This window comes from Narcine bancroftii, chromosome 2 (assembly GCF_036971445.1).
Source record: "Narcine bancroftii isolate sNarBan1 chromosome 2, sNarBan1.hap1, whole genome shotgun sequence".
Taxonomy (NCBI): domain Eukaryota; kingdom Metazoa; phylum Chordata; class Chondrichthyes; order Torpediniformes; family Narcinidae; genus Narcine; species Narcine bancroftii.
In genome coordinates this window covers 48,054,165-48,072,541 of record NC_091470.1, presented here as the reverse complement: position 1 = coordinate 48,072,541, position 18,377 = coordinate 48,054,165, and the positions used below count along the sequence as shown (strand labels likewise).

At 36.5% G+C, this 18,377-nt stretch overlaps 1 protein-coding gene across 3 annotated transcripts in view; it reads left to right on the top strand.

Annotated features, from left to right (window-relative positions):
• The window catches only part of cdkl1 (cyclin dependent kinase like 1 (CDC2 related kinase)), a 49,664-nt gene extending 31,508 nt beyond the window's left edge, over nt 1-18,156 (top strand). For 2 of the 3 annotated variants that reach the window (XM_069916613.1, XM_069916614.1), the window contains 7 exons: nt 2,990-3,062; nt 3,985-4,075; nt 7,179-7,379; nt 8,581-8,663; nt 11,671-11,727; nt 14,055-14,204; nt 16,129-18,156. In XM_069916613.1, the coding sequence (XP_069772714.1) occupies nt 2,990-3,062; nt 3,985-4,075; nt 7,179-7,379; nt 8,581-8,663; nt 11,671-11,727; nt 14,055-14,204; nt 16,129-16,230 (757 nt within the window). In that variant the 3' untranslated portion in view covers nt 16,231-18,156. The remainder of the gene's footprint in view (nt 1-2,989; nt 3,063-3,984; nt 4,076-7,178; nt 7,380-8,580; nt 8,664-11,670; nt 11,728-14,054; nt 14,205-16,128) is intronic. The other variant, XM_069916615.1, reaches the window with a different exon arrangement.
• Nucleotides 18,157-18,377: the final 221 nt, after the last annotated feature.

Sequence of the window (18,377 nt, the reverse complement as noted above, 5' to 3'; positions counted from 1 at the left end):
GTTGCTTTTCTGATTGGGGGCCTAATACCAATGGTATGCAGAAGGAATCAGTGCTGGGTGTACTATTAATAATAATCAAAGATAACAATGTGGTTAATATGCATGATACCAAAATTGGTTGTGGGAAGGATATCTAAGTTTACAACAGAATATAGATCAGTTGGGAAGATCGACTAAGAAATGGCAAATGGAATTTAACTCTGACAAGTGTGAGATGTTGCACTTTGCTAAGTCAAACCAAGGCAGGACTTGTACAGATAATGGTACAGTCCAGGAGAATGTTGTCAAACAGAGGGTCCTAGGAGTACAGGGGCATAGTTAAAAGGATGACACTTGCCTTTATTGGGTGAGTATGGAGTTCAAAATTGGACATCATGATACAAATGTACAAGGCAATGGTGAGAGCAGAATTGGAGTGCTATGTGCAGTTCTGAACACTAGGTTTAGATGGGAAAGGGTGCAAAAGAGATTCACAAGGATGTTTTCAGACGAAAACTTGAGTTATAGGCTGGGCCATTATTGCCTGATTCAAGGTGAAAGGAAAGATTTAAGAGGATTTATGAAGGGTAGCTTTTTCACTCAGAAGGTAATCCACATCTGAAATGGGCTGGCCGAGGAAGCTATAGAAGTGGCATTCAAAAGACATTTGGACATATATATGGATAAAGGATAAGGGCTAAATGCAAGCAAATGGGACTAGCTCAGAATGCCAGCTTTGGTGTCATGGGTAAGTTGAGCCAAAGGGCCTGCTTTGTGCTGTATAATGACTCCAACAGACCTTCCAAATTAATAGAAACAGAATGTGACATTTTGTGTTTGAAAGACAGTTTTTTTTTTAATGATCAGTGCCCTTATTTTGAAATCTGTAGCCACTGGTTTATTCTCAACAATAACCAAAGTAACAAGAAGGTCATAATTACATTGGGAGATAGACCTGAGTAATTATCATATATGGTATGGCTGAGAGTTCTGTAGATGTTCATCTTGGTAATAGCTTTTGAGATTACATTGAGAACAGATGACTTTCTTATCATTTTTCCAAAGCCTTTCAAAGAACAGTTGAGTTAATATGTAAATGATTAGAAATGTCTAAAAAGAAAAATAAATTGCAGTATCCTTCTCAAATAATCTCTGAAGTAGTTGTATTGAGTTTGGTTGCCAGATCTTTATATCATCCCAAAGGATGAGAGTAAATGGGATTGAACCCACAGTCAATGATTATGGCTGACATGGAAAAATTAATGATTTGGTTTTGTTGCTGATACCAGCCGTTAATGGTAGTGGTGCCTTGTGACATTATGCCATAACTGTGGGCTGTCCATAACAAACACCATCCATGAAACAACTAAAAAAATTTGAAAGCCATCAAACCACATCCTCGGGTATTACAAACTGACGAAGACTTCAGTTCTGAATCAGAAGCATTAAAAAAAACTACTAAAGTTATATTTTTTTTCATGCTTTATTAGAATAAATCCTTTAAAAACAATTTAGACATTGAAGCAAGCCTAATGAATTCCACAAAAAATATAAATGATCTTTTACATATCCTTCTCCCTCGCAGTACTTGTGAAATCACTAACACAGATTAACTAATTGAGGAGTCCTGAATTTCATGGTGCCTGAAGGTTTGAATTCTGACCATTTGATGAGAGGTATTGTGATTTCACAGCAGTTTCTTTTCATGAAATTACTACCTGATGAATAAGTAGTTATGTGACAATATGCCAAGAATAACAAATGTAGTTTGTTTTTGCCTTAATTTATTCAAATACTGGTGTCAGTCAGCAAATAAATATTAGAAACTTTTACTAATTATTTTCAAACTTGTCTCAGAGATTTCCTTTATTACAAAGACTGCATATAGGGGGTGGGGGTGCGCGCAAATGTTAAGAAGGATATGAATGCTGTAATTAAGCAATCCAGCAATTTCTGAATTATGTATCTGGCTTGAAAAATGTTTGCATTGATTCAATGAATTGTAAAAATTAACTCTGCAGGGCTGGTTGGCTGTCAGGTTGATGGTTGCCTATCAGGTTTGGATCTGAGTGTGTTCACTGGATACAATAGTTTTTTCCATCTATCCTGAGTTCAGCCTAAACCCTTTGCATTATATTTCTACTATCTGTGACTTCCTTTGCAAGTTGCACCATAATTTTATATATGACCCACTCTAGATGATTTTGAAATTAACTCACTTCTGTGATCTATCCTCCCACATGCACAGAACATAGGCAATTTGAGAAAAGTTGCAGATGGAAACTATGTTTGCCCAAACCTTTCTGATTTTATAAAACAAAATCACCTCCTTGACAATTTCATTTCCTGATCATGACAGTTCAATTAGCTGGTACATTTAGAAATGCCATTTCAATGGATTATTACTATAATAAAAAATGTTTTGATTGAGTAGGTTTTAGCTGATCATATTCAGAAAATTTGCAAAATGGGTTTTACACTTGTGACAATTCTGATGTTTAGCAATTTTCAAAGGCTGTTTAGGGACATACCCAGACTTGAAACTAACTTGATGTGTATGTGTCGACTTGCAAATCTTATTGAATCAGTTTAGAGAAGGACACGAATAGTTATATTCTAACTTCATCCAGTTTTTGAAAAGCTTCTTCAGCATTTCCTTTCAGCTTGCAACCTGTTTAAAAAGTTCATTATAGACCTACTTGTTCTGCTGGATTAGGAATTTTGGTCAATTTTTAGGCCTTTGGTTTAATGTGAGTTAAAATTGAAGACCAAAGGAAAATTTGATGTACATTTTAATTGTTTGTTCCCCCTTTTCCAAGGATGGTTCTGTCGTATAGGTGAGAGATTCTCTTAAAAAATGTAATAGCTGTTCTTTTATTCTAACATTGGTTATTTAGATGGAATATTTGTGTTTTTATCTTGTGTATTCCAAATGATTAACTTTCTTTCCAAATTTAAAATCATTCTATTAAAAGATAATGTTTCATCTGTTCACTATTTATCTTCTTAGGGTACCTGATCATTTGGTGAAGAGAATCACTTGGCAAACACTTCAGGCTGTCAACTTTTGCCATAACCATAATGTAAGCTCTCACATTCTCTTTTTGCAGCTGTGAAATCTTTTATTTCTCTTCCTGTGGTGCTCTTGTTAGGTACTACTGCAGTACTTTCAGAATGTTGGAAACATTTAACTAGATTTAATTTCTTAAAGTAAATAAATATTCACAAAGGTCCTACTACATGCAAATCATTCAATGAGACCGAAATGAAATATTTTAAAAACTACCTTGATTTCATTTTAAATAAATTGATAGCAGGTGGTGCATATACGCACGACACACATTCAGAAATCCTAATCGTTTAGCATCTGGCTTATTAGGATCCTCGTTCCCATACTCCCTTTTCACTTATGGGAGCCCAAGTTCCCTTCAAACTTATCATGTTTACTGGAACGTGTAATATTTTGCTATGTTAATTAATTTTTAATGATTAATTTAAAGTGTGTGAAGGAATAGAATAAAATAAAATTATAGCCACCAAATTACCAAGCATGCTAAATTATCTAATTCCACGTGTATTCAGATGGCCATCTTTCTTGACCCCCTAGTATAGGATAAGCAGAAAATGTCACTCATTTTTCCTTTAGACTATATGTTTCCATCTCCCTGATGTGCCAGACTTCATCTTCTACTGAAATCTCCAATCAAGCCTTTTTTACTTATTAATGCAAACCTACTAAATGTATTCATGTATTATCACCAGATATTGTATTCTACTAATTTAAGGATATATTTTTCACTTTAAAATTCAACACCCTTTACATTATTTAGGTTTTAACCATGTAACAATTTGTATTCAGTTTATAATTAAAGATTGATCATCAATCACATCGGTAATTGCCATCAGAATTTCCTGATTAAAAGCATCAAATTGGTATCAAGGAATTATAATTTTATATCTTAGTAAATTTGTGCATTTGCATTGAATCCTTGCTTATTTTTGCAGTGCATACATCGGGATGTTAAACCAGAAAATATCTTAATTACAAAAGATCACGTCATTAAGCTTTGTGATTTTGGATTTGCCAGGATATTGAGTAAGTAAAATTCATGTTTTGTTAACAGGTAATTACTGCTGGGGCAAGTGTGTCTTGATACAATTACATTTGTATTAAATAAAATCAGGAAACTTGGTAACTGAGCATTCATTTAGTGTAAAATCAGGGCTAACAATTTATTTGCTGTATTTCACAACTAGTTAAGAGTTGACCTGTTTACATATGTTGCTCGATGTCTGTGTTTGTATATGTTAACTGTTGTTAATGCAATCCTGTTTCATTCTTATGTTTATTAATCTGAAAAAAATTAAAACAAGATTGAAAAAGAAAGAATCGACCACAGTACTAACAATAATGTTCCTTATGATGGTGTTCTGGAAACATTCTGAGGAAGTGCAGGAACAATATCAGATCAAATTTACTGTTAATCCACTTAAGCAACAATTCAGAAAAGTGATCAAAAGTTTGGTCAGATTTTTAAAGAGAGGTTTTGGTTGGGGCTGCCTCATCTTTGAGCTTATACATAACTATCACCAGTGGAACAATGAAATCTCCCACCATCTGCATTAAAGTGATGGGGAAATATCACCAATTGGACCAGTAACAGAGTTTCTATGACCAGTAACTTGTCATGTGTTTCCCATTGCCTTTTCTTTATCTGCAAAGTTCAGGAATGTGATGATACACTCTTCATGCCTGGTTAAGTATAGCTCTAGCAATAAATGGCTTGCTATAAGATGCCTAAAATGTAATGGTCACTTTGTAGTGGTATGTTGCTGGAAATATATAATGACCATGAAATATTATCGAAGTATAATGGAGTAAAATCTGTAATAATTTAGTCTTCAGTTTGAGCTAGACTAAAATAGTCTGGATACTATTTTGAGGTATTAAAATGCTTTAATCTTATCCTTGTTAGTTATTATTATTGATGTAAATTATCGTAATTTCAAGTTTATAGTTGTTTTTCAAATAGTCTGTTTTGAATTCAATTCAGACACCATAGAAAGGAAGATAGATTCCCAATACTGTACTAAATTCACTCATCAAAATGTTACATTAGTAGTTTCACATAGGAAGTGGATATAAGTTTACTTTCAGAAGACCATTTGGAATTTGGAAAGATGTCTTTGTCTCTGAAACAAAAGATTATGTATTAAAACACATTCAGAAATTTAAGATCATCATCTAGGCTGAGGCTTCATTGGAAAACTGACCTTGTGCTCTAGCTTTAGTCAAGTCATGTTCATTGTCATCTAATTGCACAACTACAAGCTACAACCCAACAGAACAGTGTTCTCCAGTCCTCAGTGCAAAACATGCAGACACACAACCAGTCATAACCCTACATATGCATGACAAGTATTTGTATATACAATAAATAAATAAATATTGTTTTATGAATATGAGAGTCTCGGATGGTTAGTGTGAGCAGTACCTTTGGTCGTTCAAGATACTCACTCCCCGTATGAAGAAGCTGTTCCTCAACCTGGTGGTGATGGATCTGATACTCGTGTACCTCTTTCTCAATAGGAGCAGCTGAAAGAGGCTGTGTGCAGGGGTACTCACTGATTTTGTGCCCCCTCTTCAGACAATGATCTGTAAATCCAAGTTTCTTACTGATTGAGAGATCCTTTGTCAATTCTTCTTCAGCATGATGCTGAACCAAGCCATGAAAGACCTCAACAATGAAAACGCTGTTTACATCCGGTACTGCACGGATGGCAGTCTCTTCAATCTGAGGCGCCTGCAAGCTCACACCAAGACACAAGAGCAACTTGTCCGTGAACTACTCTTTGCAGACGATGCCGCTTTAGTTGCCCATTCAGAGCCAGCTCTTCAGCGCTTGACGTCCTGTTTTGCGGAAACTGCCAAAATGTTTGGCCTGGAAGTCAGCCTGAAGAAAACTGAGGTCCTCCATCAGCCAGCTCCCCACCATGACTACCAGCCCCCCCACATCTTCATCGGGCACACAAAACTCAAAACGGTCAACCAGTTTACCTATCTCGGCTGCACCATTTCATCAGATGCAAGGATCGACAATGAGATAGACAACAGACTCGCCAAGGCAAATAGCGCCTTTGGAAGACTACACAAAAGAGTCTGTAAAAACAACCAATTGAAAAACCTGACAAAGATAAGCGTATACAGAGCCGTTGTCATACCCACACTCCTGTTCGGCTCCGAATCATGGGTCCTCTACCGGCATCACCTACGGCTCCTAGAACGCTTCCACCAGCGTTGTCTCCGCTCCATCCTCAACATTCATTGGAGCGCTTTCATCCCTAACGTCGAAGTACTCGAGATGGCAGAGGTCGACAGCATCGAGTCCACGCTGCTGAAGATCCAGCTGCGCTGGGTGGGTCACGTCTCCAGAATGGAGGACCATTGCCTTCCCAAGATCGTGTTATATGGCGAGCTCTCCACTGGCCACCGTGACAGAGGTTGCCCAAAGAAAAGTACAAGGACTGCCTAAAGAAATCACTTGGTGCCTGCCACATTGACCACCGCCAGTGGGCTGATATCGCCTCAAACCGTGCATCTTGGCGCCTCACAGTTTGGCGGGCAGCAACCTCCTTTGAAGAAGACCGCAGAGCCCACCTCACTGACAAAAGGCAAAGGAGGAAAAACCCAACACCCAACCCCAACCAACCAATTTTCCCCTGCAACCGCTGCAACCGTGTCTGCCTGTCCCGCATCGGACTTGTCAGCCACCAACGAGCCTGCAGCTGACGTGGATATTTTACCCCCTCCATAAATCTTTGTCCGCGAAGCCAAGCCAAAGATAGATCTTGGTTATTATTCTTTTTTTTGTTGAAAGTCACTAAAGCAGTTTAACAAGTGGTTCGAAGCCAAGCCAAAGACAAGACATTTCAATACCATTTGTAAAATTCTATTTTTAAAAATGTGTAATTTTGGTTGCTTTTTTTCACTATTTGCACTTTAAATATAAATAATTATTGTGATGCATTTTGGGATAGTCTAATAATATACATGGGATTGAATATGTTGCTCCTTTAAAAAAAAACATTTTTTAACGTCTCCTCCCATGAAAGGCCTAAGGTCTTTGAGGATTTTGTAGTCTGAAGTTAAGTATTTTTACAAAATATTAGACATAAATAATTTTCATTTTATGTTGTAGCTGGTCCAGGAGATTCCTACACTGATTATGTAGCAACCCGGTGGTACCGTGCTCCTGAACTGTTAGTTGGTGACACTCAGTATGGTCCTCCAGTGGACATATGGGCAATAGGGTGCCTTTTTGCAGAATTATTATATGGAGTCCCCTTGTGGCCAGGAAAATCAGATGTTGATCAGCTCTATTTGATAAGAAAAACACTTGGTAAGTACAGTATTTTAAAAAAACAAGAGAACTTTTGCTCAAAGTAGATTTAAATTATCATATTAGTAAAATTACCAAAAATCTATTTTTTGGTAGTGTGATAGTACAGATCTATCACCAATGTACATAGTGTATATAGTTACAGTATCTAGACTGTGCATACAGCGATTGGCTGAGAGCTAAGCCACACCTACTGTCTGGGCCTTAAAGGGTTGTGTCCCTAGCCAGGTCGGATCATTCCGGACTGGTCGGCCACCTGTGAAGAGCTCCTGTCTTTTGCTAATAAAAGCCTTGGTTTGGATCAACAAGTCTTTGATTCTTTCGACGAGCTCTACAGATAGCATTTATAAATCAGTTGAGCATTTACAAAAATATATACATTAGCTAACAGCTTTACGCATAACATTTATTGGGTTAAAGTAATGCCCTCTACAAATTACTTCTCCAGAAAGAGAAGTAGTTCAGCAGTTTTTCTTTTGTATTATCATTGTTCACAATCCTTAAGAGGAACGGCTAACCATGGCTTAAGAGTGAAATGCAGCACTTTTACAGTTCAGGTAACATCTTCTTACACTAAGATCTCCAGAATTGTCAAACATGTAGGATATGATACCTTCTCAGCTCACCAGATTCATATTGGACAGAGGAATGAGTCAGTAGTGCTGGCCAGCACACATGGTCCTTCAAGCACAGCAGACTGGATATAAAACAGGCATGACAGGAGTATGATGATAGACAGCAACAGTCACACTGTGCCAAATATTGCTGCAGAATACAGCATCAGTGTGTTACAGGCTGTACTCTTCATAATTTCAGGCCTTCATAAAGTTTGTAGATGGCAGTGGTCTCATTGAATTGTTAGAAATGTGGGCATGGATGGGAAAACAGGAGATGGAAAGCAAGAATGCAAAGAAGACTTTTGCATTTTTTTAATCATGGCAAACTGCTAAGAAGCATTTATTGCTCACCACAGAATAACTGCCCTTTTCTCCAAGTCTAATTTTGAAGAATACATAGACTGAGCCTTATCTACATGTGTCTGGAAATTAGTCCTTACTAACTTCACATTGTAGCCAGGCAGTAACTATCTTGATTATTTGCATTGCAGTATTTAGTGCAACCTTAAGCATCCTCTGAAATGTGTTGTTTAACCTATTTAATATAGATTTCATAGTTACTTTTGGATTTTCTTTGCCCACAGGTGATTTGATTCCACGACATCAACAAGTCTTTAGTTCAAACCAGTTCTTCAATGGAGTGACTATTCCAGTGCCAGACAATTTGGTATAGCATTGTATGAATCTGACAAAGTACAGTTCAAGTTTATTGTTGCTTGTACCAAAGATGCAGTGATAGACATTGTTTTGTGAGTAGACAAATGAGCCATCTCACACATGGTACAACAAGTAAAGTACAAATCTGCAGAATTACAGAGATAAATTTGTTGGTACAGAGCAAACACAGCATAGTTTTACTATTTTGAAATTTATAATAGGATTCTAATAATGGCAGGAAAAAAAAACTCTTGAATCTGGCGGTGTGTGATCTAACATTTGTAAATCTTTTCCTGACAGGAGTCAGTGAAGAGATTGTGGCCAGGCTGGGACAAGATTTTTTTATAGAAGCAAAACACAATCTGCTGGAAGAATTCAGGAGGTTAAGCAGGCATCAGGGGAGAAAATGAACCCGTTAACATTTTGAGTCTGAGCCCTTCATCAAGTCTTTTAATATGTTGACTCCAAGACAGCGGGAGTTTTAGATGGAATCATTGGGGGGGTGGTGTGGTTTGGAGGGTGGCCTGAGCCACATTTTCTATGCTCGGCAGCTGCTTGCAGTCTTGAGCAGAGCAATTCCAAAATCAAGTAGTGATGCAACCTGATAGGGTGATTTCCCTGTGGAAGTTGTTAAGGGATGCAGGTGACATGCCATATTTCCCCAGGCATCCAGGAAAGTAGAGGTCGTGGTGCACTTTCTTGGTGATTGCATTATTGTGGATGAACTAGGACAAGTCACTGGAGATGTTGACTCCCAGGAACTTGAAGTTATCTACAATTCTATCTCAGCACCTATAGCTGTGGAGAAATGTAGGGTTAGCCATGGTTTAATTGTTGAAGTTTGAGTTTTTGATTTATTGCACTGGAATTAATTGGGGTATTCTCTGCCTGTGCAATCTCAGGTATCATTTAAATGGTAAGCTCTCCTGGAAGCTCTGTAATCAGCATATTGCATGTGATATATGAATTACTTCATGTGAAGATAGAGATACATAAGAATGCATTATGTTCCACATTCAAATGGTGTAAATGTGTCTTCGTTTTCATTGACACATGGCCATGCTTTACTGCACTGAACACATAATAAGAAACAGAATACAAGGTGTTTGGTACATATTAGACCACACGACTTTCTCAAATAAACCTGGCAATTAAAGGTGAATATCCCAAGCATGGGTACCCACATTTGTGGGCTTGAAGGCCCATTTTCAGATGTGAGGAAAAATGTTGCTGATTAACAGAGACAGTTACAGCTAGATATATGCAATGATGCTGAACTAAGTTCATTCTGGAATTTAAAGTCTTATTTATAATAAGACATTATTGGAAAGCCACATGGTTCATTGATGCTCTTCAGGGAAAGACATCTGGTCAGGTTTGGATGTGATTACAGATCTATCCTCACGTTTGACTCTTAACTGCCTTCTGAAATGGTCCACATTGAGCCACAAGGATGCGGGAATTGTAGGGAAGGAAAATGAATTCTAGTATTGCTTACAACATCCATGAAAGAATTAATACAGGTACACAATACTGTGTGTTCGGAATTTCGGATTTTTCCGGATTTCAGAAAGCCAGATTTAAGCCCACCCGAATTGTGCTGCCGTATCCACCCCCAACCCCCTTCCAGTCACACTGCCATCTCCCCCACCCCCTCACCTGCCCGACTCGCGCTGCCGGTCTCTCCCCCATCGCCCACCCGACTCACGCTGCCAGTCTCCCCCACCCGCCTGACTCGCGCTAAAAGTCTCTTCCCCTCGCCCGCCCGACTCACACTGCTGTCTCTCTCCCCACTTACCGGTTTTTGGAGCTTTCCGGATTTAAGATGTCCTGATAAAGGATTGTGTACATGTAATTTAAAAAGTTCAGTGTTCATTTGTGATTACTTTGGCAAAATTTTACAGTGAATTAGACGGCTTGTGGGAGCATGAATGTTGGGCTTAACTGATGGGTGAGGCCTGCTTTGTCATTAACTTATGGGACTCCTTCCGGAGAGCCTGAGATATCCATTTTTCTGTAGCTAAATTCGTTCTTTAAAACTCTAACATTCAAACTTTCAAAAATAGAATATTTTAAATCCTTCTATTCAGAATAATGATAATTAACAATGTGGAAAACCTATCACTAATGAATTATGAGAGTTAACAAAACTATCTGTCTATTCCACAATGCCTGTAAACCTATGGTAACAAAAGCTGTGCAATAACTACAAGGCGGCAACAGAAAAATACCAAAATTGACATGATCTTATTCCTGACATGGTCTATTGGCTGAACGAGTTCCACAATGAAATTATTAATTACAAAGAGCATCTATAACTATTGTGCTTTTTATTTTAATGTTGACAACTTTTTCATGTAAAATTTCCCTCTTGAATATCAATAGATTGAATGAATAATTTAATTATTTAATATATAAAAATATTTACGTTTTGAGTGATCAGAGCTTCTATAAGAAGCTAAACACAATATAAACAATTATATACAAATTGTATATTTCTGCATTGACACAAATTCTGCAATCAAAAACATTCATAAAAATGAAATTCAATATTGATAGACTTTTTAAATCCATTCAAGTTTTAATCAATTCATTGCAATCAAACAATCATGTATTAAATCAATCACTTTTTACTTGCCCTTCTTCCATGAAATAATCCTTTCCTGAACAGCAGTGTAGTTTCAGCAAGCAAATACTCTCGTAAAAATACAAAGTAATTCAGAAAATTAATTCTCTGCAAATTATATCCATTTGGTTTATGATCGGAGAACTGCCGGCACATACAGGTCAGGCAATATGTTCAGGACTTGCATGTCAGCGCAGGGGTTCCAAAATTCTTGGAAATAGTCGGTATTTCTTACCAGAACATAAACATTTTTTTAAATTGTCAACATTTCAAACAATTAAGAATATTAAAGCAAAATTAAATCATTCCTATTAAGGAAACTTCTGAAAAATCACATTTTTGTATATTTGCACAGTATGTTGTTGTAATTAGAATTTATTTTTTTGTACAGGAAACTTTGGAAATGAAGTTTGTGAATATTTCTCAAAATGCCCTGGGATTAATGAAGGTGAACACTATTTGTGTCATGCAAATGCATCAGTGTGGTAATAAGTGTAGAACATTTGATGAATTACTCATTTAAAGAGTTACATTTTTAATACTCCTTCTGAATGTATTTTCAACTACTGAATCTCGTATCACAAGTATTTATTTTATGACGTAAAGCATTCCAGTATAATTGCTGTATAGCTGTTAGTTGCCTGTTGTGTTGTATCAGAAGGTTTAAAGTAATGACTCAAAAATATTTCAGTAAAGCAAATCCAAAGTAAGAGGGTAAAAGTTGAAACTGAGGATATGAAAATGGAACTAGGAATGGCAAAATTTTGACATTATAGCTAAGCATTATATTAGGTGAATGATATCCAGGAACAAAGAATTACATTTGTCGTAGATATTAAAAGTAATGATGCGAGTTCTTGAGGCCTGTTTAACAAAAAAGTACTGATGTTTATTCCTAGAGTGAGAGAATAGAAAAACAGAAATTCGGTGAACTTGTGCTGAACCTTGGTCACATTTCATCTGGAAGGCTGAGCACATGTCTGCTCTGCTCATTTTCAAAAAATTAGAGAAGTTACAAAGATGATTCATAAAGATAATACCAGACTAAGGGTACACTTTATTAGGAAAGACTAATTAGTCTGGGATTCTGTTTGTAGCAAAGAGACGTGGAGATATCTGATAGAAACTTGGTAGAAAAAGTAAATGTCCAGGAATTCACAACTATATTTGTGAAGGTAGCATATTATAAATTCAGTAAGGAGTTCAGGAGAAACTTGTTGAAGGTAAAGTGTGGCAAGAAAGCTTTTGTTATAATTTTGTATGTAGGATTATTAGTAAAGGGTATATTGTACAGATGTAAAATCCATTCTTACTGGACTAACACTGAAGATTTCTTATTATAATGATAGGAAATAGTTGACAACAGAAATTTGTCTAAGATAGATCATCTGTTTAGTATCACAAAAGCAGTAGACATCAACTAACAAGCAATTTCAAGGGATTTCAGATTCTGCCCAGTCTTTTTTTTTTGTTTTACTGTGTTAGTTGTACAGTTAAATGCTGACATCAGGGAAATTACATTGAATATTTACGTCAATAAAATAAATACTTCAAATTGTGAATACTTTGTGGCCCATACTCCTTTATTTTCTCATTCAATTATTTGCTTTAACTGATAATACAGTAAAACACCCGGTATCTAGCGCCTATTGGGATTGTTATATGCCGGATATACGAGTTTTCCGGTTGCTTGAGCCTCACTCTTGCAATGCCTAACTAACACACCAGCATTAAGAACAAACAGTTTAAAAACAAAAGACAGTGCAGAATGTAATGTAATTTGAAAAAAAAAACAGTATTATAGTCCTTAATTATGTAAAGTTCACTTTAATCGGGTAATTCCTATAATTTACAAAACTTTAATGTAAATTCAAACACCAGTCACTGGTGCTGGAACAGCAATACACTAATAGCTACACTAACAATGCAGACATTATAATTAACCTCCCCCCCCGCCGCCGCCCCCCCCCCACCATCCCCTAAGTTTACAGATAAAGCCTTACAAATTAAAATAAATACTGTTACTAGGCAGAGATAAGGAGACACTTTAGGAGAATCACCTCAGCAGGGAGCAGCACCAGCCATCTCTTTATCCTCAGCGATACCATTTTATTCAAATACAACTTTATTCAAATAGCTACTGTAGGCAGGGAGCAACCGGAACATTCCACCAGCTGAATGTTTGCTCCCATCTTTACCAAGGGTTTGTGTGCTGCTTTGGAAAACATTTCTTTTTACAATTTTATATATTTTTATCTTTTAAATTTTATTTATTTCCTCTTTTTTTTTCCAGTTATTTGAATTCTGGATAATGGGGATTTTACTGTTTAGAATGATAAAACAACTTGTTTTCCCTCAAATGTAAGGGGGGGGGGGGTGCAATATTCAAAACTGATCCTACTAGCCCAAAGTTCAGAGTTTAATCCAGGTCGTACAAATCTCCAGTTGGATGAAATCCACATTGCTGTCATTGTTAAATTTTAAATTACCTTCATTCCTGAATTTCTGAATTTCCTGCTTTTAATATGCTAAGAATTTAAAATCTTATCTTACCTTATCAATAAATGTATCAGTCTTATGTCACTGGCTAAGAAGGTCTACTTTTCTGCTTCTGCACCAATTAAAACAATTTGCAAAGAAAGAAAGTTTGAAGATAGGAACCATTCCTTCCTGATATAAATGAGTGAAGATGTATGTAGGACAAAAATTAGAGGAGAAAAGTTGAGTGTCTACAAAATATTTAAAAATCTGAAACAATATTACTTTTATATTCAGGGTTGTTTGCAAATGGATCCTGCTGATCGTCTCAACTGTGAGCAGTTGCTGGATCTCCCTTACTTCAACAGCTTGAGAAAAGAAATAGAAATGGGCAAGCAGAAACCTGTCAAAAGACGAGTGAGACCACCCTACAGAAATACACCATCAGTAAGTGAGATAGCTTAGTGAAGACCCAATAAATCTTGCTTGTAAGTAACACATAGTTCAAAATTCAAATTTATTGTTAGAGTACATGTTTTCTTCTTTGGCTTGGCTTCGCGGACGAAGATTTATGGAGGGGGTAAAAAGTCCACGTCAGCTGCAGGCTCGTTTGTGGCTGACAAGTCCGATGCGGGACAGGCAGACACGATTGCAGCAGTTGCAGGGGAAAATTGGTTGGTTGGGGTTGGGTGTTGGGTTTTTCCTCCTTTGCCTTTTGTCAGTGAGGAGGACATCACATACAACCCTGAGATTCATTTTCCTGCAGGCCAGGGAGAATTTCTACTTTTTGCTAACTGTAAACTATACTCAAGATAAAAGATATGTATACAAAAGAGAAATGGAAACAAACTGGAATACTGAAACAAAATATTCAGTAATAAGTGCAAAGTAAGAGTATTTCATTGAGTCTCTGAGTGTTGTTTAGGGGTCTGATGGTGGAGGGGTAGCAGCTGTTCCTGAACCTAGTGGTACAAATCCTGTGACACCTCTAACTTTTCTGATGGCAGCATTGAGAACAGAGCATGTCCTGGGTGGTGTGAGTTTTTGATGATTGCTACTTCTCTCTGACAGCAGCATTCCATGTCAATTTTTTTTATAGTAGAGAGTTTTGCCTATGATGCCCTGTGCTATGTTCACGACCTTTTGCAGGGCTTTCTGCTCAGAAGTATTGGTGCCCCCATACCAGGACAACACACGTTCCACTACACATCTGTAGAGGTTTGACAAGGTTTCTGATGTTACACTGAACTTCCGCAAACTCCTGAGGAAATAGAGGTGCCAAAGTACTTTCTTAACGATCACACTAGTATGTGGGAGCCAGGAAAGGTCTTCTAGATTATGACTACCAGGAATTTAAATAATCATTCAGAATCTAGATCAAATAAAAAAAATGGATGGGTTCTTGACAGGGTGGCTGAAGAGAAGATGTTTCCACCTATATTAGAACCTACAACCTAAAGAGTTGCCCGTTAAAGTTGTAGATGAGGTGGTGTTTCTTTTAATTCAAAGGGTCAGGACTCTTTGAAATGCTCTTCAATGGGCAATGCAAGCAAAGTCTTCAAATACTTCAAAGGCTGAGATGAATACCTGATAAGCAAGAAAGTGAAAGATTATGGAGAGTTGTGGTTACAAGGAGGTCAGGCAAGATTTGAAAGCTAAGCAGACTTGAGGAATCAAGGGGACTCCTGCTCTTAATATGTATGTTCTTATGTAAAGAATAGTCTCAGGAGAGACTGAGATGAGAGGAAACATTTTCACTCAGAGGGTAGTGAATATTTTGAGTTCTCTGCCCTGGAAGACTGGAATCATAGGATGTGGGATTAATGCAAGAAGTTGCACTGAGATAAATTACCAGTCAAGGTAAATGAATGACCTACTTCTGCTTCTATTTCAAATGATTTTATTAACTGGTCACTTCAATTGTTTTTCTTTTGCTTTTTATTCCATATTTATTTACTTGAATTACAGATTCCATCTGCTTTAGAAAAATTTGAACTCATGTCTCACAGCTCCAGCAGCTTGGCTCCAGTCTTGATCTCAGGAGCTGTCAGATGCTCCCTGTAACCAAGTAGCTCACCTTCCTGGTGTTCCACTTTCTTCCCACATCCCAAAGATGTACATGTTGGCCACTATAAATTACACACAATTAATAGGATGTGAGGAGAATAAATTGGAATATTTGTAGGATTAGTTTAAACAACTTGGAGTCTTTGATGATCAGAATAGTCAACGTTTGCTTCCTGCTGTATGATTGTATGATCTCTAATATTCAATCAAAACCTCTTGTTACGAGCCCAGTTATCTAATCACAATACTACGGTATCTTTAGACTTGTTTAATTCCAGTAATTGCATTTCTTTTTTTTCTTAAGTTGCAGTATTTACCACAACTTACTGGCAGCAATATCTCACCATCCATGGATAGCAAGAACTACTTAAAGAAGAAATATAATTACCACCTACCTAACATTTGACTAAATGGCATTCATATACAATCAAGTTACACAAGAAACTACCTGAAAAAAGCATATCCAAAGGAACTGTTAAACTATGGCAAAGTGAAGACTTGGACCCAACCTTGGATCATACATCCTTTCGTTTTAGTTCTGCATCTTGATTTCCTTTCACTATCCTAAGGCTTTAAAAGGGAAGATATTTATAATAAATGGAAATGACTATGAACCAGGAAATAGTGAAAAATATTGTTTTGAATGTATACAGCTTTTGTATAAAGAAACAGCACTACATCTATGCACAGTTGCTCCATTTTGAACTCCATTCCCTTGATAACCTAGATTGCCTGAATGTCTCCAAAATGTGAAGTAATTCTTTACAGTTATCCCTTACAAATGTTGACTGTTAAATCAAGAATACTGCCAATGCTACTCCTCCAAATCTTTAGGAACAATTATCTTTTTTCTTGGAAAAAATAGGATCTGTTCTTTGGATTTTAGAGACAAGCTAATCGAATTTGCAATCTGCCTGTCTTGACAAAAAAAAAGGAACAGAACAGCCCTAAGTGGAAGTTATCAATTTGTTTTTTGATTGTTTAGTTCAAATTTCTCCCTTGTTCTAATTTTTCCAGTTTAGTTTTGGATTAAACATCGTATTTTTGAATAGAATTGAACAACTTGCTTGGTACAAAAATACAGCAGTTTCAAAATAAAAGATGATCTCAATTTAAAGGGATGGAATTTCATATTAAATAGTTGATTGTAGATCTGGCAATCAATCAAGCATTATATGTAAATGAGAATACTTGCCATTCAAAAATCAGAGAGGGCTCTTGCTATGTTTTTGCATGTTATTGAGCCTACAAATCAATATTAACTCGGTAACTGGTGGAACTTCAAGCCACTCATTTGTCTGAAATCATTTGTGAACTATAAACGTAAATATGTATCAGAAATAAAAACAGAAAGTGCTGAATTATTCATTAAAGCAATGAAAGGTCATTGACCTATTACAAGAACTCTCTACATAGGATGCTGCCTGACCTGTTGAGTATTTCTGGAATTTTCTTTTTTTTATTTGACTTGCAGTCAGTTTTTTTTTCTTTCAATTATAATTGTTAGATTTAAATCAGACATTGGTAAACAAAATCTGTAGCATACAAATAAGGATCACAGCTTTTTTTCAAGTAACTTGAGCTTAAAGGTGCAATATGAGGAGGGGATCTCATTGATATTAAAAGGCCTGGATAGAGTAGAAGTGAAGATGCTTAGTCTAGGATCAGGGGACACAGCCTCAAAATAAAATGACATCCCTTTAGGACAGAGATGATGAGCCAGACGGTGGTGAGCCTATGGAATTCATTACCACTGATGGCTCTGAAAGCAAAGTCATTGGATATATTTAAAGAAGAGGATGATAGGTTTTTGATTAGTTAGAGTGTCAAAGGTTAAGGGGAGAGGGAGGAAAATCAGATTGAAAGGAAAAATACATCAAATGGCAGAGCAGATTCCCTGAGCTGAATGTCCTCATTCTGCTCCTGGGTCTTTTGTTCTTTATCAGATTAAGTCAGTAAAGGGTCAACCAAATTGCCATGTGTTTAGAGGCATTTATACACCACTGTAGGTAAGATGACAGATTTCCACTCTTTAAGAATTTCATTTTGAATTATTGTGTTACTTTGTCACTGGAGGAAATCTGCTGTTGTTGTCCAGTCTGGTATGTATGTGCCTTAGGCTATTGCAATTATGTACATTGGCCTTTGAAATAACAAAAAAGCCATTCATTTCAAAGACAATTTGGAATGGGACAATATTGCCATATCATCATTTTATAATTGGTAATAAATCTAAATGATTCAATCAATTGCTACAATTGTACCATTTTTATTAATGCAATTTGCTCTGATTTTATTTCTTTATATTTTATATACAATCATAAATCTGTACTTAATTTAGACATCCATTTATCTATATGTATGACATTTTACTTCATTTTACAAATAAAGTAAAAATCTGCAGTTTTCTAGTAGCTCTGTGTACACATCCAAAATATTTTAATGTGATTATAAAGTGAAGAGTTTCCAGAGTCTGTGAATCATTAATTAGATGTTATTTATTGTCATCTTATAAAACAGAAAAGTAATATTACACGAAATTGCCTTTAATCT